Source organism: Gymnogyps californianus, chromosome 3 (genome assembly GCF_018139145.2).
Source record: "Gymnogyps californianus isolate 813 chromosome 3, ASM1813914v2, whole genome shotgun sequence".
NCBI classification, from domain to species: domain Eukaryota; kingdom Metazoa; phylum Chordata; class Aves; order Accipitriformes; family Cathartidae; genus Gymnogyps; species Gymnogyps californianus.
Genome location: NC_059473.1, coordinates 126,392,686 through 126,417,507, shown reverse-complemented (window position 1 = coordinate 126,417,507; position 24,822 = coordinate 126,392,686). Strand labels below are relative to the sequence as shown.

The following is a 24,822-nucleotide window of genomic DNA, read 5'->3' as shown; positions in this document are numbered from 1 at the left end:
CGTTACATTTCATTGGTATCCGAAGGAATCAGCTGCCCCAGGCTGGGTAAGTATCCGGGATATTTAAGCAGTGGATCGCACACACATACGGCTTTCGCTGTATTATTAAACACTCTACATAATACTACACCTATATAACAACTCTCTAAGTCTGGACTAAATAGAGGCACCATTAGTACTTATTCTCCTCAGATTTAGCCCATTTAGCTTACTTTCAGCTAAGATTTAATCTGACATCAACCCCAAACCCTGACAATAAAGGTAGAATTTGTGCAGTGAGAATCAGTAAAGCTGGGAAGGAGAGAGGTCAGACAATGTCCTACGGTGAGTGTTTTCCATGCTCTTGGAAGAATTTTGCAAGATTTAGGACAGACAGTTGATCGGCGCAATTATTTATTGACTCTTACGCATTTATGGCATTTTTTTTAATGGGCTGTAAACAGTTTTTTAAAACACAAGGGTGAAGAAATGTCTCTGGAAGCAGGAAGCATCTGCAGACGAGTGCCTGCCGCTCACCACCTCTTTGCTTCTCGCACTGAAAACAACAAAGTGAAAACACAAGATCATTCTCCCTGAATAACCGCACTCTTCCCTCTTTTAACAAAATAAAGCTAACTGCGGTCCCCACACTCTAACCTGACGTTGAGCCACCACCTTTATTCCCCCTTTTGCCGGGCTGTCCCCCTCTGAGGAGCAGCCCACACCACGCCTGGGCTGTGGCAACGCCGGCACCGAAGGCAGAGCTCCCCCCTCCCTCAGAAGCAGCTCACACCCCTCCGACGGAGAAGGGAAGGCGGGAGAGGGGCACGCCGGGCCCTCACGGCTGCTCAGGGACGCCAGTCCAAGCGGGCTGCCCGCAGTGTCCCCCACGGGAGACACTCCCCGGCACGGAGCCTGAGCTAACGCCCAGCCCTTGACGAGGCCCAAGCGGGGCCTCCGCCACGCCACACCCACCCCCCCCCCGGTCCCACAGCTGAGGCGCTGGCCTGGGTGACCGGCGGCGGAGGGAAAGAGGGAGGGAGGGAGGGAGAAGGGTCGCCGGCGCCGAGCCACAACCCCCACCGGCTGCCGGGAAGGGGGCCAGCTCCTGGCACACCCCCCCCCCCCCCCCGCGGAACGGGGGGGCGGCCGCCGGGGCTGAGGGAAGGCGGGAGGCGCTGCCCGCCACCGCCGCAGCCGCTCCAAGCTGGCGCCGCGCTCGGCCGCAGCGCCGCTAGGGGCGCCGGGATGGGCGGGGCCTCCCCCCGCGGCCCGGTCGGTATTGGCCGCCGCGCGGCGCCGCCTCTCGTCATTGGCCCCTTCCGGCTCGCCTGCCGCCCGCCGATTGGCGGCGCTCCCCCGGTTGGGCCCCCCCCCCCCCCTCCCCTCCCCGCCTTCCGTCGGCTCGCGGACGGGGGCGCGAACGTGCCGGGCGGGCTGTTCCCTGGCCGGGGGGCGCGCGCGGCCGCCACGTGGGGAACTGCACGTAGTCAGGGCGGGCGGGGGGGAGCGAGGAGGGCACGCGCCGTTCCCGCCAGCGCCGGGGGGGGACACGGACGCGTCAGGGACGTCAGTCGGCGGGAGGGGGAGAGGGAGAGGGAGGGGCGGCCATCAGGGGTGGGGGACGGTCGTGAGGGGCGATCATGAGGGGAGATGAGGGGTGGCCATGGGTTGTGAGGGGCGGCCATGAGGGGAGATGAAGGGTGGCCATTGGATGTGAGGGGCAGCCATGAGGGGAGATCATGAGGGGAGATGAGGGGTGGCCATGGGATGTGAGGGGCGGCCATGAGGGGAGATCATGAGGGGAGATGAGGGGTGGCCATGGGATGTGAGGGGCGGCCATGAGGGGAGATCATGAGGGGAGATGAGGGGTGGCCATGGGATGTGAGGGGCGGCCATGAGGGGAGATCATGAGGGGAGATGAAGGGTGGCCATGGGATGTGAGGGGCGGCCATGAGGGGAGATCATGAGGGGAGATGAAGGGTGGCCATGGGGATGAGGGGCAGCCATGTGGAGAGATGAAGGCAGCCGTGAGGGGTGAGGCGGATGGCCATGGGGTGTAAGGGGCCACTATGGGGGGATAAGGGGTGAGGGGAGCAGCCATGAGGGGAGATGAAGGGTGGCCATGGGGAGATGAGGGGTGGCCATGAAGGGTGAGGGACTGACAGCCATGCAGTGTGAGGGGCCACCGTGGGGGGAGATGAGGGACGGCCATGAGGGGTGAAGGGGGGCCATGGGGAGATGAGAGGCAGCCATGGCTGCTTGTGAGGCCAGAGGAAGATGACTGGCATCGCCTCCCTCTGAGGAACAGGGCTGAGGTGCCACCGGCACCACCCACCAGCTCCTTCCCCCAGAGCAGCCGGCGCCTGCTGACCATGGGGGCCCTGCCCATCGCCAGCCCCGCTCCTCTCCCCCGGCTGCCACCTCCTGACCCCCAGGCCTGGAGGGGTGGCAGGCCTTGGCACGGGGCCGAGCATCGCCACACCGACCGGCTCCCCAGGGAGGCTTCCGCCGACGCCGGTGGGGTGTGCAGTGCCCTCCCGGCCCCCTGTCCCAGCTGCTTTGACATGCCACTGCTCGTGTGTTGCAGCAGCACGTCTCTGCGGAGCAAGCTGCCTCCTAACATGCGTGAGATCACCGGGTGAGGGATTTCGTAGGCACCTGCCCTCATCTGCATATGTAATAACTGACTTTTCATTTTAACAGGTATTGAGGTGACTTAGAAATGCAAGTCTAAGGAGCTTGGGAGGAAATTTAGGAGCATTGCTGGCAGTAGAAGATTTTGGCTCCTGTTTGGGTGCTTTGGAGAAGGTACCTTATTTTTACTGGACAAAAAAAATACGTATCTATGTTGTTGAGAAGTACTCGAGTCCTCATACAGCCAAGGCAGGTTTCATTTTTTATACAACGCGTGGATGATAACCCCTTCCTGTCCCAACAGTTTACCTCGGACAACGGTAGTAAAATCCCGGCTGCGTTGTGTATATTAGTTGGTGGTAAAAATCCACATTTTTTTAAGCTGGCAGTAGGCCCAGTGTTTGTCTCCGCTAGCTGACACATATTAAAACAAATCGCCTTGCCTGTACTGAGGTTTTAAAGGTGATTGCCCGATCGGTCTGGTAGCTGGTGGCCCTTCTGACAGAGGGAAGGGGATATCGTGCTTTTTATCCTGGGGGGTATGAACCGGTGTTCGGTATTTGGGGGGGGGGGGGGGGGTGTCCCAAGTAAAGCCCGAAGGCGTTGCGTTGGCTGCTGCGTTTGTACATCAGCTTTGCCGTAACGCGCTATAAAGGGACAAGCAGCAAAAGTGGGAATTTTTGTCAGGGGGATCCCAGAAGCCGAGGCTTTGAAGGGGGAAATTCAGCGCCCGAAACTGAAATAAACCCCGAGGGGAGCATCGCTGGCGTTAATTTAAGTCTCCCTTATTGCTAAACAGACTCGGTGAGACTGGCGAAGCGGCTCCGGCAGAAGAAAAACCTCCCGAGGTTTGTGTACAGTCGTGCCGGAGAGCTGTGGCGGGGACTCGGGTCGGGGTCATCGTAATGTCCCCTCGAAATTAAGATAAATTAGCGGTAGAGCCGGTTAAATGCCAACCGAGAGGCTCCGGGGGGAGAAGCACAACGGGGTGATGGGGAGCCCCGTCCCTTGGGCAGGAGGGTGCCGGGCTATGGGGGGAGCAGAGGCGAAAAACCCCGATGGACAAAACTTAAAATATGTATTTAAAAAAAGCACCTTTCAGGCCAATACAGCTTAGTAAGCAACAAGAAATTGGACGAGCGCTGCCAGCCACTATGCCTGCCGTCTCCCCCCCCCCCCCCCCCCGGCTCGCCCGGCCCCGGCGCTTGGGTAAACAGCGGAGCCCCGGGGGCTGCGGGGAGCCCGGGAGGGGGGCGCGGGGCCTTCCTCCGCCGGGAGCTGGCCCGCTTGGAGCGGAGAGCCCGGGAGGGAGACGGAGGGATGCGAACGCCCGCCCGCCCACCACTCCTTCCTTCCCTCCGCGGTGGGCGGGCGGGCGGCGGGCGGGGAGCGCCGGCATCCCCCGGGCCGGGCCGGGGCGGCGCAGGCCGGCGGGAGCGGCAGGGCCGGGCGGCGGGGGCGTGCATTTAAAGGGAGCCGCGGAGCCAATACGCAGGAAGGGGCCGAGCATGTGGGGAGGTTGTTTACACCAGCCCGGCCCCGGGAGCTTTAACCCGGCCGGCGGCGAGGCGCGGAGCGGGGCTCCCCGGACGCTGTGAGTAGCGGAGCGGCGGTGCCGGGCATCCCCCCCCGCCCGCCCGCCCGGCCTGCCTCCTTCCTTCCCTCCCTACTTCCCTCCTCCCCGCCTGGCATCGCCGGGAAAAAAACCGAAAAAAGCCAAAAAAATAATAAAAAATTAAAAAAAAAAAAAAAGAAAAACCCGCGCGCGGGAGCGGTGGTTCCCGCCCGGCCGGGCCGCGCCTCCCCCGACCCCGGCTCCTCCCCGCCCCGCCCGGCGGGGCTCCAGCCCGGGGCCGCCGCGTACGTGAGCCGGCCGCGGCGGGGACGGGGATTTCAAAACAAGCTGCGGCGGGGGAGGAGGGCGGGGGAAGGCGGGAGCCGCGCCGGAGGTAAGCGCCGAGCCGCGCCGGGCCCGCTCCCCCGCCGTGCGACCCCTCCACCCTCCGCGGGGGCAGCCGGCTCTGCTCGTCCGTCTCCCCGTCCCCCCCGGGTCTCTGCCGCCGTCTCCCAGTGCGCGCACCCCCTCCCCCGAGTCCTGCCTGCTGCATGCTTCTCCCCGGTGCGTGCCCCCCCACCCCGGGGCCTGCCCGGTGCATGCACACCCCTGCCCGGTGTCTGTGTCGTCGTCCCCCCTCCCGCCCGGTGCATGCACAGTCCCCCCCCGGTGCACGCACGCCCCCCCTAGCCCCGGTGCGTGCCACGCCCCCGGCCTGCCCGGTGCATGCACACCCCCCCCCGTTGCAAGTCTCGCCCCCTCCTTCTCGTGCATGTCCCGCCCAACCGGGGCCTGTGCCCGGTGCATGTCCCCCCCCCCGCCCCGGTGCATGCCCCGCCCCCCGGCTTGTCCGGTGCGTGTGTGTGTGTGTGCCCCCGTCCCCGTGCATGTCCCCCGCCCGCCGCAGGCCGCCCCGCGCACACGTGCCCTGCCCGGTGCCGCCCTCCGCGGCAGGCCCGGGCACACGCCTCCTCCTCCCCTGCCTCCGGCCCTGCCATCTTCCCCACGTGCCCTGGCTGTCCGCGCGGCCGCGGGCCCTGCACATGCATGCATGCACGCACACATGCACACGCATGTACATATGCATGCCATGCATGTCCTGTTTCCTGCTGCACGCTCATCCTGGTGCCTGCACGATGGCTTCAAGTCACGCTCCGCCGGCACCGCTCCCAGAAAGCAGCAAACTCCCGCCCTTTCCTTCCTGGCTGCCCTCGCCGCCGGGGCTGCCAGCGCGCACCAGCCCGCTGATGCCCAGGGAAGTTGCTCTGCCTGTGCTGGCATTCCTGCCTGCACTGGAAAATGCTTTTTTAGGCAGGCGGGCATCCCCCGAAAGCGTTTTCTTCTGGAATTGCCCAGCAGTGGCGAACGCTGGTGTGGGTGAGGGTCGGTGAGCCCTTCCTGGCACTGCTGGCGGGGATATGGTGCAGCCCCGTGGTGACACGTCCGCGGGCGTAACCCACGCCGTGAGCACCAAGGCGGGATTAGGAGGAAACTCTTCAGGAAAGTGCCTGTTTTGTATTACTGTCTGCAAGGGTTAGGTCGCGGGTGGGTTTGGCTCCGTGCCGGGGTCAGTAGATCCTTGTCGCTTTTTTTTTTTAATAAAGACCCAAACTTTGCAACCCGCTCCGTGCGGATATCTCGTTTCCCGGTCACGTGTGCCGACGGGCGTGGGGCCGGAGTGTGGTTTGTAAAGGGCTTTGGGACATTTTGGGATGAGAAGGGACTTTTTGGAAACTGCAGGCTGGGAGAGAAGATGAAAAACTGGGGTTTATTATCAGTTGTTGCAGCGTTAGGGGTCTCTTGTACAGTGGACTTTGTGGTCAGGGTTGCTGATCTGTGGCATGGTGGTCTGTGGCAGGAGGTAGGCTGGATTTGAGGGAACCTACCGGCATTTATTCCTAAAAAACCAGGAAAAAACGGGGTGTGCTGTGATTGCACGGTCTCTGGGGAGGGGATTTGTGCCGGTGCTCCTGGTTTGCGCGGCACCATGGGCACAGGAGCTGCCTTTCTCCCAGCAAACCCCGGACAAACAGCAGCTGGGGTGAGCGCTGGGGCATCCTCCCCACTTTGCCATGGCCCCCCGACCTTCCCTGCTTGCTAAACGAAGCGTTCCTCATTTGCCAAACGAGACGCTTGCTTTCCCAAAACCTCCACCCGAGCTTCGCTCTGCCGGCAGCAGCGGCAACGCCGGTAGGCACAAGGGCTGACGTTTTTCCCCGGCGAGAGCTGGAATAACGCCGTCCAAAATACACGCCCGGCATTGAAGCGAGAAATAATTTGGGATCTGTGCCGGCTCTGACCCCTGCGGCGCGTGATTGCTAACAGCTGGGAGGGCTCGCGGCGGCAGCGTGGCCTCCCGGCTCCGCCTGCGCCGCTGACGCCCTCCCAGCTCTCGCTCCTCTTCTTGCTTTGTGTTTTGGGGTGCGGGGGCGCGGGGGGGGGGGAAGGATTTTTCGACATTGGTGTGTCACCCTCGGCTATGGGCTGAGCGCCGAAATGGGATCCGGCGTTCAAAGGTCTGCTGGAAGCAGATGTGGCTCTGAAAACTGGCTTTTGGGAGGGTTTTCCTTCCCCCAGTTGCAAGCGCGCCTCTCTCCTCCTTCTCACTCCCCCTCCCTGGACCGGAGGGGGAAGGAAAGGGAAGGCGAAACGAAACCCCAAAGGAAATGAGAAGCAGTCTCCCACCTTCGGTGCTGCCCTCCTCACACCTGGCCGCTGGCCAAGCGCTGCCTTGAAACCGGCGTGCGCCGAGCATCGGGGAGGCGGAAGGGATTCAGCACCGTTTTCTACGCGGTGGCGGCACCGATGTCGCTGCATCAACTCCCTGAGCCCTTGGAGGGGCAGTTCCCAAATCCTGGTGCCCGGGATATCCGAAAGCAAAGTTTTAAGGTGATGCGGGAGGAAGTGTGGTCTGGTGGTTAATTCCTGCGGCGAGGTGGAGGGGCTTTGCTGCAGCTTTGCTCTGGGATTTGAGGCAAACCGCTGTGTCCCCTCCCTAGCCCTTTCGGTCTGTGTCTGGATGAGAAAGTCCCGTATGGCTATATAGGAGATTTGGGAGCAGAGCTGCTCGGCCAAGTCACTTGTGTTCATCAGAAAACATGTTCCAGTGTGGAAAAAAGACATTATCACACAGAGCGGGCTCAGGAGCGTCCCCCGGTGATGCCCGTACGCGGCAAAGTCTGGTGCGTTCCTCGGGCAGGGCGAGATGAGAGGGAAGCCGGGGGAGCGGCTCTGCTCGGCCAGCTGCTGCGGCCTCTTTGATTCTGCTCCAGAGGGAAGGCGGCGACGGTGGTGAAGTCCCCGTGCGCTGTGGGATGGGCAGCCCTGGCGCGAGGTGCTCTCCCCAGCACGCCTCTATCCATTTCGCACCGTATCCCTCTCTTCCTGCTCTATTTTTTATGGCTCCTAAGTAGCTGTTAATTTTCTACTTGGGGATGGCGGGATTTCGGGGAGGACAAAGCAAGCTGAGTGCGTACGGTTATTCATAAAACCGCTTGTAAATCTTGGGCGTCCTTTGAAGCGGGACATGGTTTGGAGTAACCCTTCCTGGGATGGTTGGAGGTTGAGAGCAGCGGCAAGCTCCCCTTCCCTTCCCTTCCTCGGGAAACTTTTCTCATCTGAGATAGTGTACGAGACAGCGCTGCGTAAATCAGATGTCAAAAAAATATATATTTGATCTGCTGTTAAAATGCCACCACTTTGTGATGGGGAACTGAGCATCTCTTGCAGCGACCTGGCGCGAGGAGGGGAAGGTCTGGGCGCAAGCGCCCGGCGGCTCAGGGTTAATCCTCCCTCTTGCACAAACAGAGCTCCTCGGACTTGGACTCTCCGTGGCCCAGGTTACGCTCCAACCCAGACACCCGACAAACACCTGACAAACACCCGCAGCCCCCAGCCGGCCGGGTGACGCTTGCTGACAAGCCCGGGCAGGGTGACAGAGGTGATGGGTTTGTTGCAGTACAAAAGCAGGTGGCTTTTATTGGTGCACCCCAAGACGCAGGGCCGCGCCAAGCCTCTTGCCTCCTCTTCCTCCTCCCAAACCCCAGGTGCCGTCGCCCTTTGGCCTCGCCGCAGTGTGCATCCTTGCTTTCCATGCTCCTCAGAGAGAGTGTTGCAGCAGAGGAGACGTTGGGAGGAGGACGGGACAGAGGAGGACAGCGCATGCTGCTGGAGCCGTCAGATTTATCAGGGCTGGATGCATTGTCTGTCCCCGTGCCTGGGTGTCCCTTGCTTTTAAGGAAACCTGTAAACACTTGTTTCTTTTAAAAAAGCAGTAAAATCTACAAACCCAAAGAAATGAACCAGGCAAGCTGCTCTCTGGATAGGCTTGCTAGCAGAGCTACACCAACACGAGGAAAACCTATGTCAGAGGAAAGGGGAGCTATTGGGGGGGCAAAAATAAGTTAAAGAGTTAAAGAGAAGTGGTTTAGGATAAAAATACTCCAAATTCTTCCTTTTCTAACAAAGCAGGGCAGGAGGATGCTCCCGTTTGGTTGCCAGACTGACCCTGGGAGGGCTGGGCATGAGCTGCAAGCTTGGAGAAACCTCTCCCAAAAGCATGAGTGCTCCTGGAAAGGGGAGCATCGGGGTGCCGGCTGAGAAGGGACGCTGGCTTTCGCTGCCGGAGAGCTTTCCTCCCCTGCCGGGGCGTGGGCAGGGGAGTTGCAGGACTGTGCTGGGCACAGGCCCAAGTCTAGAGGTCAAGGTTGAAGAGCACAGACGGCAGATTTCAGCGTGGCGGGTGGGAATAGCCGCGGTGGCCTCAGGAGCTTGCGCCGGTGGCAGCTTGAGAGGGAGCGTGGGCTCCAAGGGCTGTCCTCACTGCGTCCGCAGGGTTTCCTTTGGGCTGGCTTATCCCTTTTTTTTCCAGAGGGGTTTAGAAATGACTGTAAAGACAAGAGCTGCAGGGTGGGGGGAGCTCGGGCACACCGCTCTCCCCACGTCCCCAAGGGGTCTCGGCGCCTTGTGATGCTGGAGCAGTGGAGAGCTGCTTTCTCGGCTCCCAGGGTGGCAGTGGGGGGAAGACACTGGTTGAACATGGTGGTCCTGCACTGGAGGTAACATCCCTGTGTCTTTCTCTTCTGCAGCGTGTCCGAGATGGCGAGCGTGCTGTCCAGGCGTCTGGGGAAGCGCTCCCTGCTAGGCACCCGTGTCTCTGCCCCCGGCGCCTTGGCTGACGGGGTGCTGGTGGCCACCCAGATTCCCGCTTGCAGACCGACCTCGGCCGGGCGTCTGCCCACGCGGTGCCACGAGAGGACAGATCCTGTGTGCCGTCAGTGGAGGAGAGCAGCCAGGCACCCAGGTTCCCCAGCCCTGGCCACCGGCAGCTCAACGCTGGGCAGCAAGTACGTAAGGAGGCTCTCGGTGTCCTTGGCCGGTGGGATGCGCTCCAGTGGGTGGCTCTGGTGGGGAATAAAACTCCTGGGGCTCTCCTAATGTAAGGTGCAGTGGGGATCTGTAATTACCAAGAGCTTTTAATGGGTGTTGGCGTTAGTGCACTTGGCCCCGGCCCTGCCTGATGGGTTTGGACCATACTGGCTCAAGCGGAGATCCATCTCCTCCTGAAGATGTCTCCAATCCTAGCCAAAAGTGGGTGTCCAGAGAAGACAGGAAGAAGACCTGACACTTCCCTCCAGTGTTCTCCAACTGTATGAGGCTAAGTGAGATGGTTTCTATACATTTAGTGACTCCCAGTGGACTTCTCTTCCATGAACTAGTCCTATCTCCCCGTAACCCACATTTACATCTGAAGGGGAGTGGCAAGGAGCCCCCGGCTTAGCCATGATGGCGATGAGCCTCATGGCTCAGGCCTCAGAGCTCAGTCTGCAGCAGCTTTGACTGCAGGGTTGAGGGTCGATGGTGTGGACATATGTGGTGAAGAAGCTCTTAGGGAAGAGAGAGGTGCGATGGCTCATCCAGAAAGGACATCTAGTCCTGCTGGACCCTGCCGTTTCTTGTGCCCTGGACTCCTGATGCTTAGGAGGGCTGTGCCTTGGCCAGGATGCTGCCTGGGGCAGGGAACAGCACTCGTTCTCGATCCCCCGGGAACGGTTCCTGTTAATGCCTGGCCAAGCAGCACTGTCTGAGGAGAGCCGTGAGCTGCTGATGTAGAGCCCGTTTCTTGGCTGCTACCTGCAGAACTGTAAAACCTTTTCTGGGCAGAGCTTGTGAAATGGAATGTAAATAAGGCCCCTGTTCGGTTTTCTGGCTCTTCCTGCCCCATGTTTATTAACCACAGGACAGTGAGAGTTGTTTTCTTCTGTGTGCTCCGCTGTGGAGGATTTTGCTTGCTTGCTTGCTTTGCTGCTGGGAATGGCATAAAAATAGCGATGGGGTGCCTTCACCTCCCAGCGGCAGCCAGGACTTGTGCCGGTGGCTGTGCAAAGCCAAAGGAGATGTTGGCTCCTCGTGCCGTGCGTGGTTTGGGGGGCGGCCCATGTGGTTCACAGAGAGGGCTTGCTCCTTGTTTTCAGAAAGCGGGGTCAGGGTTTTCTGTGTCCTGATCCTTGCACTGATCCCCTTAACCCTGATCCCACCGTGGGTGGCTTTTTCTGTCCCAGTGTTTCTGCCGGAGATCCCACCTGAGATGGTCTTGCAGGCTCCTCCCCGGTCAGGGTATGGGTGCGGGTGTCCCTCCCGTATCGGCTTCTTGGTGTGACACCCGTGGCGCTTCCATAAAGAGATGTTCCTGTTCCTATAAATAGCCGGAGACACATGTAGTGTCTTTTGACACAGATACATTTCCATTAACAGAAACAGGCTCATGGGTGGTAGTGGTGGAAAACTGCCCATCAGGAGTTTGGGACTCTGAAGGAGGAGGTGAGGTTTGCACATCATCTTCCCCTGCCCGAAGGAGCTGGGACTGGAGGAGCCAAGGTGTGAATTCGGGATCACTTCACCCAGGAAACCTCCATTCCCCCGTCCCCCTCCGGCTTTTAGTCTGATTATCTACGTGCTTTGCCAGGGTGTGTAATAACTGTGGGAGTCCTTGCAGCAGGATGGTGTGAGAACAAAGCCAAAGCAGACAAATTCATTGGAGAAAAGTCCACCCAAAGTCACGACACTCAGAGAGGCAGCTGATACCAGTTCAGGAAATCCCTCAACTTGGGATTGCCGGAGTCGGGGAGCTTGTGCCTGGAAAGAGCAGATCTCTTGGTGGTGGGGTTGGGATGAATCCTGGCCGCCCCTTTGGGTTACTGTGACAGCAGTCTGAAGTCCAAGCCCTTCAGGACAGGCTCTCTGTGGCCCCCTCCGCTGCGGGAGGAGGAGGAGGGGGGATCCTGCGGCGGGCGAAGGCTTGCTTGTGGTGCAGCAGGACATCCCCTGGGAGCAGCAGGGCGGCCGGTGGCACCGACAGACCCCCTCGTGCCGTTTTCAGGTCCTTGTCACCTACAACGGGCAGGAGTGCGCTGGCCTGGTGGAGCAGCACAACCCGCTGAGCGACAAGGTGAAGGTGCTGCTGCCGGAGCAGGGCTTGCAGGCGTGCTGGAGGGTGCAGGATGTGCAGCTGGCCGCACTCCAGCCCCCAGCCCTGCCCGCAGCCGGCGGTCCCAGCCCTGCCGAGGTGCTGCAGAGATCCGTATCCAGCAATATCGATGTACCCAAGAGGTTTGTGCCTTTGCCTGATGGTATCTCACTCGGGTGGGAGAGGGGCTCTTGGCGCTCCAGCAGCGCTTGCGCTTGGTTTTACACCAACAGAGAGCGCAGTGATGCTGGGGATATATCTGCCTTCCCAGCACGGGATTATCCAGAAGATAGTTAAATTTAGGATTAAGGGGATTTTTAATTTTTTTTCCTCCAAATGGGGAGAAAACATCCTTCCCAGTGACTTAAAAATGACTCAAGAGTCTATGGAGGGAGGCGGTGCTGGGGGAACCTGCGCTGCTGCTGCAGGTTATGCTGCCCTTTGGGTGCCCGGTGGCTCCCCGGGTTGTACCGGGGCTGTTTCTCTGCTTTTTCCTCCGTGCGTTTCACATCTCTCCCCTCGCGGTGCAGGAAAGCCGACGCCGCTGTGGAGATGGACGAGATGGTGGCAGCCATGGTGCTGACGAGCCTCTCCTGCAGCCCGTGGTGCAGAGCCCTCCCGCCGGCGAGAGCGGCATCCCGCGTGAGTGTGCATTTAAAATATTCATATATATTTGTTAAAAAAAAAACATCTGAAACAAAAGGAGATGTGGAGAAATGTGCTGTGCCCTTTGGATCTCAGTGCCAGGGCTCTTGCTCACTGCAGAGCTGCTTTGCTAGGTGCTGAATAGCTGCCGGCACAGGGACCGCACTGGGCGGAGGTGGCCAGGGAGTGGCACCAGGGTTGTGACGGAGCCCACAGGTGCCGGCACCGCTTGGGGCCGAGCAAGCCAGGACGTCCCTGGCAGCACACTGGGGGTAACCCTGCTCTCTGCAGCCATCCCAGGGGGCCGGGGAGCCCTGCGCAGGAGTCCCAGGCCGGGGAGCGCCGCCCGGTCACTCCTTTTTTTAGAGGCGGTTTCATTCCCGAGGAGTCAAATGCAGCCGGAGGGATAAAAATAGCCACCCGGAGCCGTGGGAAATGTGCGTGCCCCGGTGCTGGCTGCTCGCCGTGTGCCGGCTGTGCCTGTGAGCCCGCGGGATTGCACTGATGCCAGGGAGGACAGGGAGGGGAAAAAAAGGAATAAACGACCAATAATTGGGAGCTGGTGCTGAGTAAAGGTGCAAAGGCTTCACCTTGCCAAGTTTTTTAAAAAATAAGTAAACAGAGGCGAAGTGTTGTTGCGGGTTATCCAGCCGCAGGGCTGGTCTCTGCCCCGGGGGGGTTCGGTTGGCCCTGAGCTGACAGTGGCAGCATGTGTGCCCTCCCCGCAGCCTCACGGGCAGCGTGCGATCCCTGGAAGGAGAGCGGTGACGTTTCGGACAGCGGCAGCAGCACCACCAGCGGGCACTGGAGCGGGGGCAGCGACATCTCCACCCCTTCGCCCCCCCACCCTGCTGGCAGCCCCAAGTACTCCAGCGAGGCCCTGAGCTCCCCCCAGGCAGATGACGGCTTCGAGACTGACTCCGACCCCTTTCTCCTCGATGAACCTGCTCCGCGCAAGAGAAAGGTACTGCTGCCGTGGGGGGGGGTGTCCCAGCACCGGCAGGGTGGCTCGAGCTGAGCTGGCGTCCCGTGGAGGGGACGCTGCCACCGAGCAGGGGGTGACACGGGCTGTCTCTTTGCCAGAACTCGGTGAAGGTGATGTACAAGTGCCTGTGGCCGAGCTGCGGCAAGGTCCTGCGCTCCATCGTCGGCATCAAGCGGCACGTCAAGACCCAGCACCTCGGGTAAGGCGAAGGTTTCACCTCCTCGATCCCTGCCCAATGCTGAAGCCACGCACCCTGCTGCTGCGTAATTCGTAATTTCTGCGGCAAATCATAGAATCACAGAATGGTTTGGGTTGGAAGGGACCTTAAAGATCATCTAGTTCCAACCCCCCTGCCATGGGCAGGGACACCTTCCACTAGACCAGCTTGCTCAAAGCCCCATCCAGCCCGGCCTTGAACACTTCCAGGGATGGGGCATCCACAGCCTCTCTGGGCAACCTGTGCCAGTGCCTCACCACCCTCATAGTGAAACAACTTCTTCCTTACATCTCATCTAAATCTCCCCTCTTCCAGTTTAAAGCCATTACCCCTTGTCCTATCACTACCTGCCCTTGTAAAAAGTCCCTCTCCAGCTTTCCTGTAGGCCCCTTTAGGCACTGGCAGGCTGCGATAAGGTCTCCCCGGAGCCTTCTCTTCTCCAGGCTGAACAACCCCAACTCTTTCAGCCTGTCCTCATAGGAGAGGTGCTCCAGCCCTCTGATCATCTTCGTGGCCTCCTCTGGACTCGCTCCAACAGGTCCATGTCTTTCCTGTGCTGACGACCCCAGAGCTGGATGTAGTACTCCAGGTGGGGTCTCAGGAGAGCAGAGTAGAGGGGGAGAATCCCCTCCCTCAACCTGCTGGCCACGCTGCTTTTGATGCAGCCTGGGATGCGATTGGCTTTCTGGGCTGTGAGTGCACATTGCTGGGTCATATTCAGTTTTTCATCCGCTAATACCCCCAAGTCCTTCTCCTCAGGGCTGCTCTCAAGCCACTCATCGCCCAGCCTGGATTTGTGCTTGGGATTGCCCTGACCCATGTGCAGGACCTTGCACTTGGCCTTGTGGAACTCCATGAGGTTCGCACGGGCCCGCCTCTCAAGCCTGTCAGGGTCCCTGTGGATGGCATCCCTTCCCTCCAGCGTGTCAACTGCACCACACAGCTTGGTGTTGTTGGCAAACTTGCTGAGGATGCACTCGATCCCACTGTCCATGTCGCCGACAAAGATGTTAAACAGCGCCGGTCCCAATACAACCCCTGAGGAATGCCACTCGTCACTGCTCTCCACTCGGACATGGAGCCATTGACCCCAACTCTTTGAGTGCGACCATCCAGCCAATTCTTTATCCACCGAGTGGTCCATCCCTCAAATCCATGTCTCTCCAATTTAGTGACGAGGATGTCGTGCGGGACAGTGTCAAATGCTTTGCACAAGTGCAGGTAGATGACATCCATTCCTCTTCCCTTATCCACCAGTGCTGTAACCCTGTCGTAGAAGGCCACCAAATTTGTCAGGCACGATTTGCCCTTAGTGAAGCCATGTTGGCTGTCACCAATCACCTCCTTATTTTCCGTGTGCCGTAGCATAGTTTCCAGGAGGATCCGCTCCATGATCTTGCTGAGCACACAGGTGAGACTGACTGGCCTGTAGTTCCCTGGGTCTTCCTTTTTTCCCTTTTTAAAAATGGGGGTTATGTTTCCCCTTTTCCAGTCACTGGGAATTTCCCCGGACTGCCACGACTTCTCATATATGATGGATAGGGGCTTAGCCACTTCATCCGCCAGTTCCCTCAGGACCCGCGGACGCATCTCATCAGGTCCCATGGACTTGTGCACCTTCAGGTTCCTTACATGGTCTCGAACCTGATCTTCTCCTACGGTGGGCGATTCTTCATTCTCCCAGTCCCTGCCTTTGCCTTCTGCGACTTGGGCAGTGTGGCTGGAGCACTTGTCAGTGAAGACTGAGGCAAAAGAGTTGTTGAGTACCTCAGCCTTCTCCATGTCATGGGTAACCAGGTCTCCTGTTTCCTTCCGGAGAGGGCCCACATTTTCCCTAGTCTTCCTTTTATCACCGACGTACCTATAGAAGCTTTTCTTCTTGCCTTTGACATCCCTGGCCAGATTTCATTCTATCAGGGCTTTGGCTTTCCTAACCTGATCCCTGGCTGCTCGGACAATTTCCCTGTATTCCTCCCAGGCTACCTGTCCTTGCTTCCACCCTCTGTAGGCTTCCTTTGTGTGTCTGAGTTTGTCCAGGAGCTCCTTGTTCATCCACGCAGGCCTCTTGGCATTTTTGCCTGACTGCCTCTTTGTTGGGATGCATCGCTCCGGAGCTTGGAGGAGGTGATCCTTGAGTATTAACCAGCTTTCTTGGGCCCCTCTTCCCTGCAGGGCTTTGTCCCATGGTACTCTACCAAGCAGATCCCTGAAGAGGCCAAAGCCTGCTCTCCTGAAGTCCAGGGTAGCGAGCTTGCTGTGCGCCCTCCTCACTGCCCTAAGGATCTTGAACTCCACCATTTCATGGTCACTGCAGCCAAGGCTGTCCTTGAGCTTCACATTCCCCACCAGCCCCTCCTTGTTGGTGAGAGCAAGGTCCAGCATAGCACCTCTCCTCGTTGGCTCCTCCATCGCTTGGAGAAGGAAGTTGGCATCAACACATTCCGGGAACCTCCTGGATTGTTTAGGCCCTGCTGTGTTGTCCCTCCAACAGATATTGGGGTGGTTGAAATCCCCCATGAGGACCAGGGCTTGTGAACGCGAGGCTGCTCCTGTCTGTCTATAGCAGGCCTCATCCGCTTGGTCTTCCTGGTCGGGGGGCCTGTAGTAGACCCCCGCTATAATGTCACCTGTCCTCGCCTTCCCGTTAATCCTGACCCACAGCCTCTCGGTTGGCTCCTCATCCATCCCCAGGCAGAGCTCCATGTGCTCCAGCTGGTCACTGACATAGAGGGTGACACCCCCTCCTTGTCTCCCCTGCCTGTCCTTCCTAAAGAGCCTGTATCCTTCCATGCCAACACTCCAGTCATAGGAGCCATCCTGCCACGTCTCGGTGATGCCAACGAGATCACAGCCCTGCAGGCGTGTGCACGTCCCTAACTCCTCTTGTTTATTCCCGTGCTACTACCTGCGTTTGCATAGAGGCATTTAAGTTGGGCCCCTGATGAAGCTGACTTACTGGCTGGAGTGGCTGGAATTCCTTTGTGCTGCTCTTCAGGTGCTCTCCTGCTGACCTGTGATCCCTCTCCAGGCTCTGGGTATCTATTGCTGGCACTGGCATCAAACTGGTAGGAGTGGGATGGAATGTCCCCAGTATCGGAGATACTGGCCACTGTGCACTGAGCTTGGCAGTTCTCAGCAAGCAGTCCATGTCACCGAAGCCCCTGTTGTATGTGTCCCCACCTTCAGGGAGCCCAGGGCTTTCCAGGAGGCACGGGAGCCCCATTTGGGCTTCGAGACTGCCCAGCTCTGCCCAGCTCGGGTGTGCATTTTGCACCAGGGGAGTTCAGGTTACACCTGAGCCCTGGGCTCCTGGGCAGGGGCAGAAAAGCACCAGCCCAGCTGGGTTTTGCAAGGGCTGGCAGCCTGAAAGCCGTGCCTGCTGCAGCAGCGGCTGGCTCCAGCTCGGCCCTCGGGGCTGGCACGGGCACCCACGTGCCAGCCCGGTGGCAGCTGCCCCGTGGCGCTTCGCTTTGCTTTGTCCTGCTCTCCTGTGAATTCCACCCAAAATACAAAGTGGTGAGGGTGAGGTTGTGGGGATCAGCTTTGCTATGCTTTCCTCCTGTGGCCCCATTGCACTTCTCACCCCAACCTCAGTTTTCTCGTGCTTTTGTCCATGTTTTCTGGTATATATGTTTCTCCTCCTCCCTTGCAAACATGAATGCTCCAGGAGAGGCAAGGGCAGAAGGGCTGCGATGCAGTGGGCAGTGCTGGACTGCCATCCAGTGCCGGATAAACGCACTGGGAAAACAATAAAAAAGACTTCAGGGGCTGTTCCCTGCTGGGTGAACCGTAGGGCTTCGTCCGCAGCTGTGCTAAATGAGCTCAATTAGAAATGAGCAGGGGATTTTCAGCGGTGCCCGGTCAATGTGCCAGCATTTTTAAAGGCCCTGGAAGAGGTATTGATCTTCCTTGGAAGCGCAAAGTGCTGCTGCAGAGGCAGTGGCTGTTGCTGATCGCAGCCGACATGATGGTTTGGAGCCTGGGAGCGGAGCTGCTCTGCCCGGAGGGCGAGATCACTCTCTCCCGGGGAAGTCAGGGGCCGCTCACCTTGATGGAAACAGGGCCGCCTTTTCACCGCTCTCCCCCTTTCCTCCCCGGCAGGGACGGTGCAGACTCCGACCAGCGGAAGCGGGAGGAGGATTTCTACTACACCGAAGTGCAGGTGAAGGAAGAGCCGGCACCGGAGGTGGCTGCTGCCACCAGCCCCACGTCCGCGTCTGCCCCCATCATCATCCAGCAAGCCCTGGCGAAACCGGAGGCGCTGCTGGTGGAGCAGCCGGCACTGGAGCCCGCCCTGGCCAGCAGCGCCCTGAGCCAGTCTGCCCCCAGCTCCTTCTGGCACATCCAGGCTGATCACGCCTACCAGGTGAGCTGGTGGCATCTCCTGGGGACGGGTCACCTCCCGAAATCTTGACAAAGGGCAGGTCGTGGTGTGCTTTGCTCTGTAAGTCCCCGCTACGGCAGGGACATTGCATTGCCACCCCCACGGCACGGAGAGGCTTTGGTGCCGGTGTAGCACCATCCCCTGCCTGGCTGCCCTTCAGCCCTTGAGCAACCGGCTTCGTTAACACCTAGTTAAGGGGCTTGTGTGCTTCTGCCACAGCCGTTCCCGGGCTGGGGGGGAGCTGCCGGCCTCTGCTCCCCTGCAATTACCCCGTGCTGGTATGCAACACGCCCTTCTGCCGGCAGATAATGCAAGGCTGGAATGCAGCCGTGCCGGATCCTGCACGTCTCCGCTGCACGCTCACCGGGGCATGGGCTTTTGAGGCACAGGAAACCTGGGGACCCGGAGCGGTGGCCCCGTGGGCACCCCGGGCCAGTGGCCCTTGTCCCAGGGGCTGCTTGAGAGCCGAGCACTGTTCTGGAGCTACAAGCTGGTGCAGGGACAGGGTATATAGATCCATAAGCTGCATGTATAGCCATTCCCATCCCAGGGAACGAATGCAACATCATGTAAAATCAGAAAGCCTACGTAAATAGGTGCAAAAATATATACCTGTAGACCTGGATGGTGCATGGGGTTTGGTATTACAACCGAAAGCAGTTGCAGGAGTGAAGAAGCTGCTGTGCCCCGGCGAAGGGTGACGCAGTGTGTGTGCCATGCCCCGTGTTAGCAGGATCCAGCAGTGGAAGAGAGGTTGCACAGGGATTTCCATCCCACCCCCAGCATTCCCAGTTTGCGGGTGCTCCAGGCTGGGAGGTGAATGCCTGTGGGGTGGCACGTGGGAACGGGGGGCCCCCAGGGCTAATGCTGACCCCTCTTTTCCCCCACAGGCGTTGCCCTCGATCCAAATTCCAGTGTCCCCCCACATCTTCACCAGCATCAGCTGGGCTACTGCCACCTCGACTCTCCCGTCCCTGTCACCGGTGAGTCCTGTATGCGTTTCTCCTTCGTCCTTTTGGGGTGCAGGGTTGGGCTGGGAGCTAAGAGGACCTCGTCTCTCCTTTCTCACTCCCTGCTTTAAACATCCGGATTTGTGGGCTGGGAGCACCCGTGTCTCCCACTGCCCCGTCACAGCGCCCAGGGGCCGCACGGGAGGGACACTGTGTCGTCCCGCCTGCCCTTTGACACCCGATTCCCCGCAGGTGCGGAGCCGGTCGCTCAGCTTCAGCGAACCCCAGCCACCGACGCCGATGCTCAAGTCCCACCTGATCGTCGCCTCGCCACCCAGGGTGTCCATCGGCACCAGGTGAGGGTCCCGCCAGCCGGAGGGGAGCAGAGGTGGAGCCCGTCAGCAAAAAGGGTGCCCTCCTGCATCTCCGCTGAGATGCACCAGAACGATGCTCGGCCGTGGTTACCGGGCCTTACCCTTAGATAACGTGACCAAAGTTCTGCAACGAGTGATAAATGTGTTTTTTTTTTTTTTTCTCTTCCCCCTTTTGCAGGAAAGTCCGCGGTGAAGCCAAAAAGTGCCGTAAGGTGTATGGCATCGAGCACCGGGACCAGTGGTGCACGGCCTGCCGGTGGAAAAAAGCCTGCCAGCGCTTCCTGGACTGAGCGCAGCACTGCGGTGCTGCGTCCCTCCCCTGCTCCTGCCCGGGGAGCACTGGAGTCCCTCACTGCTGCAACCAGGGACCTTGGAGGTACCTCCTGTGACCCCAGAAGACACCTCCAGAGCTGCGTGTAAATTCTTCCTTCTGTATATTGTACATCTGCTGGGTTTGCTCTTTTTTTAAAAAAACTTTTTCCAACTTTTTTTAAACCTGAAGAATATCTCCCTTTGTACGGTAAAAGCTGGGGCTGGGAGGGAAGGAAGCAGGTTCCTCGGGGTTCAGGGGAGATTGTAAGCGATCTGGGGACCAAAGAGCTTCCTGCATTTCCCAGATCAGCCCTAAAATCTCCCAAACTGTCGCAGCATGGCTGGGGTGAGGCGTTGAGGCAGCTTCCCGTGTCCTTTGACTACCTAGAAAGTGCAGATCCCTTGTATCCTTTAAGGGAGGGGGTCGGTAACAATTATAGCTTTAAAAAAGAACATGCTGTTGGGTTGCTGCAAGCAGGGTAGGAGCTGTTCTCGGGGCAGGAGTCAGAGGTTTCTCTCTCCGCGTGGATGTCGTCTTGCTCGTGTTGTGTCACACCGGTAGCTCGAGCCTGCGCACGCCTCCGGTTGGTTCCAGCGCGTTGTTTTTGGAGGCATTTGGGGGGAAAAAGGCCACCCAAAACATTTTAATCAGGAAAACTATGAGAGTTTTTAAGGCAAAACCTGGTGTTCCTTCTCATTTTAGGCTTTGTAAGTCTGCTTAGCTCCGTGAAGAATCTGCGTTGTGGTCCTCACCGTGTCTTTCAAAACTTGGCTGAGCAATTGTATCTTTTTACTTAATGATTGCACCAGTAAAGGCAGCTGGGAGGACTGGGAAGGGTTTCCCTTAGCATCACCGTATGGCCCCAATTAGGCAAAACACTTCAATATTTGCTTTTGAATCCCATCGAGCCTGGTGGGAGTCTGTTTTCTGACTTCCGTCCTTTAAAATACATATTTACCCAACCCGAATTGCCGCTGGTTTCCCATCACTGTCGCGACTGTCCCACCTACACCAGCATCGCTGGTGGGGCGTTGCACTGGGTGGCGGGCCGGGATGCGTGCGGCCGGGGAGCCGGATTGCCCTGTCGGCTTTCTCCCCTCACTGGGGCAGGCAGCCATTTGGATTTGTATTATTTCTTTGCTGCCTTTTTGATAATCATAGGCCATAACCCGCAGCCGTCGAGCTGAGAGCAATCCCTGCACGCGGCTTGAGCCCGGCGTGTTTTTAAGGACCCAGTGCCGTGACTCAACTTTCCTTATAAAAGCAAATCAAGTGGCTGGGAGAGTCCGATGTCGCTGCCGGATGGCCGCGAGCCCCTTGTTGAAGGGATCAGGTGGGCAGGTGAAGCGGGTTGAGGTACATACATCTGTATTACTGGTGCTCGTCGACATGTTTGGCTGTTTTTTCTGTTGTTCGTTTGTAATTTTGTACATAGAAACAGTATATTGTCCCGCAACCTGATCTTCTCTTCGGTGTCCAACTGGTGGATGCAAAATCTGGCCGCTGGAAAGCAGTAGCAAAACTCCCTGGGCAGGGTGCGACCCCCGCAGGGTTACATCCCTGGGTGGGTCTGGGCAGGTCCGGCTCAAACCCCGGGGAAGAAAAGAGGTTTTGCTCCTTGAGAGCCGCTCGTTCAGGCTCCCGTCCCTGCTGGAGCGTGGTGTTAGGAGCGAAATGTCGGGAAAAGCCTTTTCCTCTCCCACCGGGATCAGAGACTTTTTGCAGGTTCCCAGTTTGAGTGTTTTATTGCAAAAACAACTTTCCAGAGCGCGTTGCAGGTTGGTGCTCTGCATCCACAGCCCTGGTAACAATTAATTGCGTCATGGGGCTGTTGCACTACTCAAAAATAGTGGTTTGGGTTTGGTTTTTAAATAAAAAAAGCCCCCACGCTTTTGCTGCTGTCTGACCCTCCAGCGTTTGAACAGCCGAGCCGGCGTTATCCGTCCTGCGTCGCCTCGCAGAGCTCAGCGTGTTTATCCTTTCGGGGAAGAGCCCTGCGATGCCGGGCTGTGAGCGGGTTTCTGGTGATGCTGGAGATGCTGGTGGCTCTCCAGAAGCGAGCCAGTGCTTTGGGAAGTCCCACACAGCGCCTCGCTGCATTTTCATTTTTCAAATAGTTTTTAAAAACGGGGCTCAAAGCAGCACCCAGAGCATGGAAGGAAAAAAAAAAAAAGGGTGTATTTGTGCTTTCCGCAGACCTTGTGCCTTAGCCCCCACGACTCAGAGAGACCCAGGCAGGACTGGAGATTTTACTTCTTGCATTTTTTATGCCCTTTCTGCCCCAAATGGCGTCAGGCAGAGCCGGATCCGCGCCGGCACTGGCCGGACACAGCTCAGCTCCCGCAGCTCCCAGCTCAATCACTCAGGAAATGTCAAACCAAGCCATCTGGGGTCGCATCGGGGTGCGGCATCACCCCGGCCCTGGGGGGGGGGGGGGTGTCATCCCCCCCTGAAACCGGGGTGTAGCATCGGACACCCCCGGCCCTTCCCAGCGCAGATCTGCCTCAGCAATCAGGTTTTTCACTGGCGGGAGCTCAGGTGTCAGAAGAATAAAGCGAAAATAACTTTCTGCTTTTCTGTTAAAGATGCTTTTTTCTTTTTTTTTTTTTTTTTTTTAAAAGAAAATCTATATAAAAAGGAAGAAAAAGGTGTCTTTGGAACAAGTGGGCGTGCGTGGCGTGCAGCATCCCTGGGTGAGACGGGGGGCTGGTGGGGGACACCCCCCCCCTCCGCCCAGCAAATAAGGGGGACGCTGCCCCTCGGCCCCAGGCCTTGCAGTGCCTCCTCCTCCTCCCGCAGCGCATAGCACTTACTGCCCGCCGGCGGCAGGGATTCTCTCGCGTACGAGTATTTTATATCAGTGTTCTTTTCTCGGGGGGGCGGGAGGCGCGTACAGCTTCTTTTCCGAGGGCTTTTGCGGTACGAACTTAACCGGACAAAATTGTCCTTGCGCTTGTGGCTCTTTTCTGTTGTTTTTTTTATTTTTAATGGCGAAACTGGTGCAGGGCGGGTTGTTTTGTGGGGGGTTTTTTGATTGTTTGTTTTTGTCCTTCTGGTTTGGGAGTATTTTGGCATTTTTACACTTTAAAACAGAAGAACCTTCTTGTATTTTTGCAGAAATGACAGCAGGCTTCCACCATGTCTTACCGGGTTGGTTGGCATTGGATATGTAATTTTTTTTTTTTTTGTCCTTTCCCTATTATTTCCCTTTCCTATTATTTTTTAACTCACTTCCAGCCACCTCCCGACCGTTGGACTTTTCCTCCCAACACTTGAGTCTCGCTGGTCTCAAGAAAACTCCTCTTTGACCCCAACCGTGGGTAACCCCGACCTGTAAATCCAGCTTGGAGAGTTTTCCCTCATCCATCTGGCTGTCTCCCGGAGCATGTATATGTATGTATATAGGAACCTCTTAATTGGGCGCTAATTAATTGGAGGCTGCTCCCCCCCCCTCCAGCCGGGGGACGCTGCTCAGCCCGCTGCTGGTGGGGGGTTACTCGGACCCTGAAAGGCGACGCGAGTCGGTTTAGCGCAGGGTGACCCCACGTTGTGACGCGGTGCCCCGTTGCCGTCGGCGGGAGGCTTGCTGGCGGTGTCACGGGAGTTGGGGGAGCAGGGAAGGGGTTGGGGACGCTTGTCACCGTGGCCGTGCCCCCATGGGGCCACCGGCTGCCCGGCTGAGCGGGGACGATGCCGTATCAAGTGAATTTTCTGTCTTGTTGGAGCTTTTCACAGCTGTCTTCCAAGTATTATTTTTATTGTAAAAAAAAAAACAACAACAAAACAAAAAACAACCAAAAAAACCCAAACAAAAAAAAGAGGAAAAAAAAAAGTTAAAAAATAAAAATGTGAAATGTAATTTTTACAGCAGCAATATGAAATATATTTTATAAGAAATAAAAAGAAAAGTTGCCTGGTAGCTCGCTGGCTCTGCCTTGTCCTTGTAGCCCGTGTCATGGGGGTACCTCCCTGTCCCCCGGGGACCCCCCATGTCCTCCAGGGACCCCCTGGGGACCCCGTGTCCCCCAGTACGGAGGTGGGGGCATCGACCCGGAGATCGTTTTCCCCCCCTGCAGCTCGGGGAGCCCCTTGGCACAACCATTTCTGGCACCACTAGATAGCAGTGTCTGCCCGGCGCTGGGAGCCACGATGGCAAGTGCCGCTCCTTCCGTTGGCAGCAGATGCCGCGCATCTTTTTTTTTCTTGTGGTTTTTTTTCCCTAAAAACCCCCGAATTCATCAAGTTTTTAACCCGGAAGCTGCAGGGAGGGGTTAATATGTGCTAAACCCCGGTGGGTTTTTAATCGGTGTCCTGCCGTGGGGGACTCCGCAAAGTCTTGCGGCCCGGAGCCTGCCCTTGCTGCGAGTCGAACGTCGAGCTGAGAAGTTGCCTTTTTGACGCAAAAAAAACCCTGGATAATTTAATTTTTTTTTTATGCATGTCGAGGTGACAGAGGAACTGGAAAAGGGGGGGAAAAAAGGGGGAGAGGGGAAGGGGCCGGGGGCTGAACGGGGACGCGGAGGGGAGCGATGCCTCCCCTGCACGGGAAAGGAGGGGGGGGGGCGGGGAGGAAATGAAAACTATTAAAAATTGCATCCCGGCAACACCAAACGGATGCAATTCCTGCAATTCCTGCAGGTTTATGGCCGGCCCCGTACCTGAGCCTGACCCGTCCCCGCAGGGAAGCTCGGGGACCTCCGGTCCCAACTCACCGCGGCCAAAGCAAACCCTCCCGCCGGCCAAAGTCTTGCCCCAAGTCATTTTTTAATTGCCAACCGCTGGCCAAAAAAAGCAGCGGAAGCCAACTCTCTGCCTGGAGCTCGTTCGTCACCTGGAGCCAGCCTTAACCCAGTTTGCAAACTGGGACCTAACTGGGGGTGCTGGGGCCAGCCTGTGGCATGGCCACCGAGCATCCCTACCCCTCTGCCGGCTCCCCGCCGGCACCGTTTCTATGGCGATGCTAAAAATAGCGCCCAGGCGCTGGGGCGGCGATGCCGCTCCTCTCCCCAAATCCGAGGGGCTCCTGAGAGAGGTGAACCCCCAAATATCCAGCTGGGCTGGGGCCTCCCTGTGGATGCTGGGGGGCTGCGGGTGCAGGCGCCTTCGTTATCCCTATGGAAAAGGGTTGTGGGCGCGATGGAGCCGGGCAGAAATTCCCCTTCTTTCTTAAACCCTAAAATCCCTTTTTTTCCCCCCAAATAAACCCCTGATCCATCCCATTTTTGGCTGGGGGGCATGCGAGCGACAGGACTGACGCCCACCCCCCCTGCAGCTCTGCATCAGCCCACGCCGGGGGGGGGGAATTTCTACCATCTAAA

General features: G+C 58.2%; 1 protein-coding gene across 1 annotated transcript; it reads left to right on the top strand.

The window, feature by feature from the left end:
- The first annotated feature begins 9,258 nt into the window (after nt 1-9,258).
- ZNF395 (zinc finger protein 395) lies at nt 9,259-19,686 on the top strand. Its single transcript, XM_050894535.1, is given in 12 exon segments — nt 9,259-9,372; nt 9,408-9,516; nt 11,550-11,674; nt 11,726-11,779; nt 12,167-12,231; nt 12,234-12,278; nt 13,010-13,245; nt 13,365-13,465; nt 17,585-17,849; nt 18,758-18,850; nt 19,070-19,173; nt 19,370-19,686. Coding segments are annotated over 12 exon segments (1,413 nt in total). The 5' UTR covers nt 9,259-9,268; the 3' UTR covers nt 19,482-19,686.
- The last annotated feature ends 5,136 nt before the right edge of the window (nt 19,687-24,822 follow it).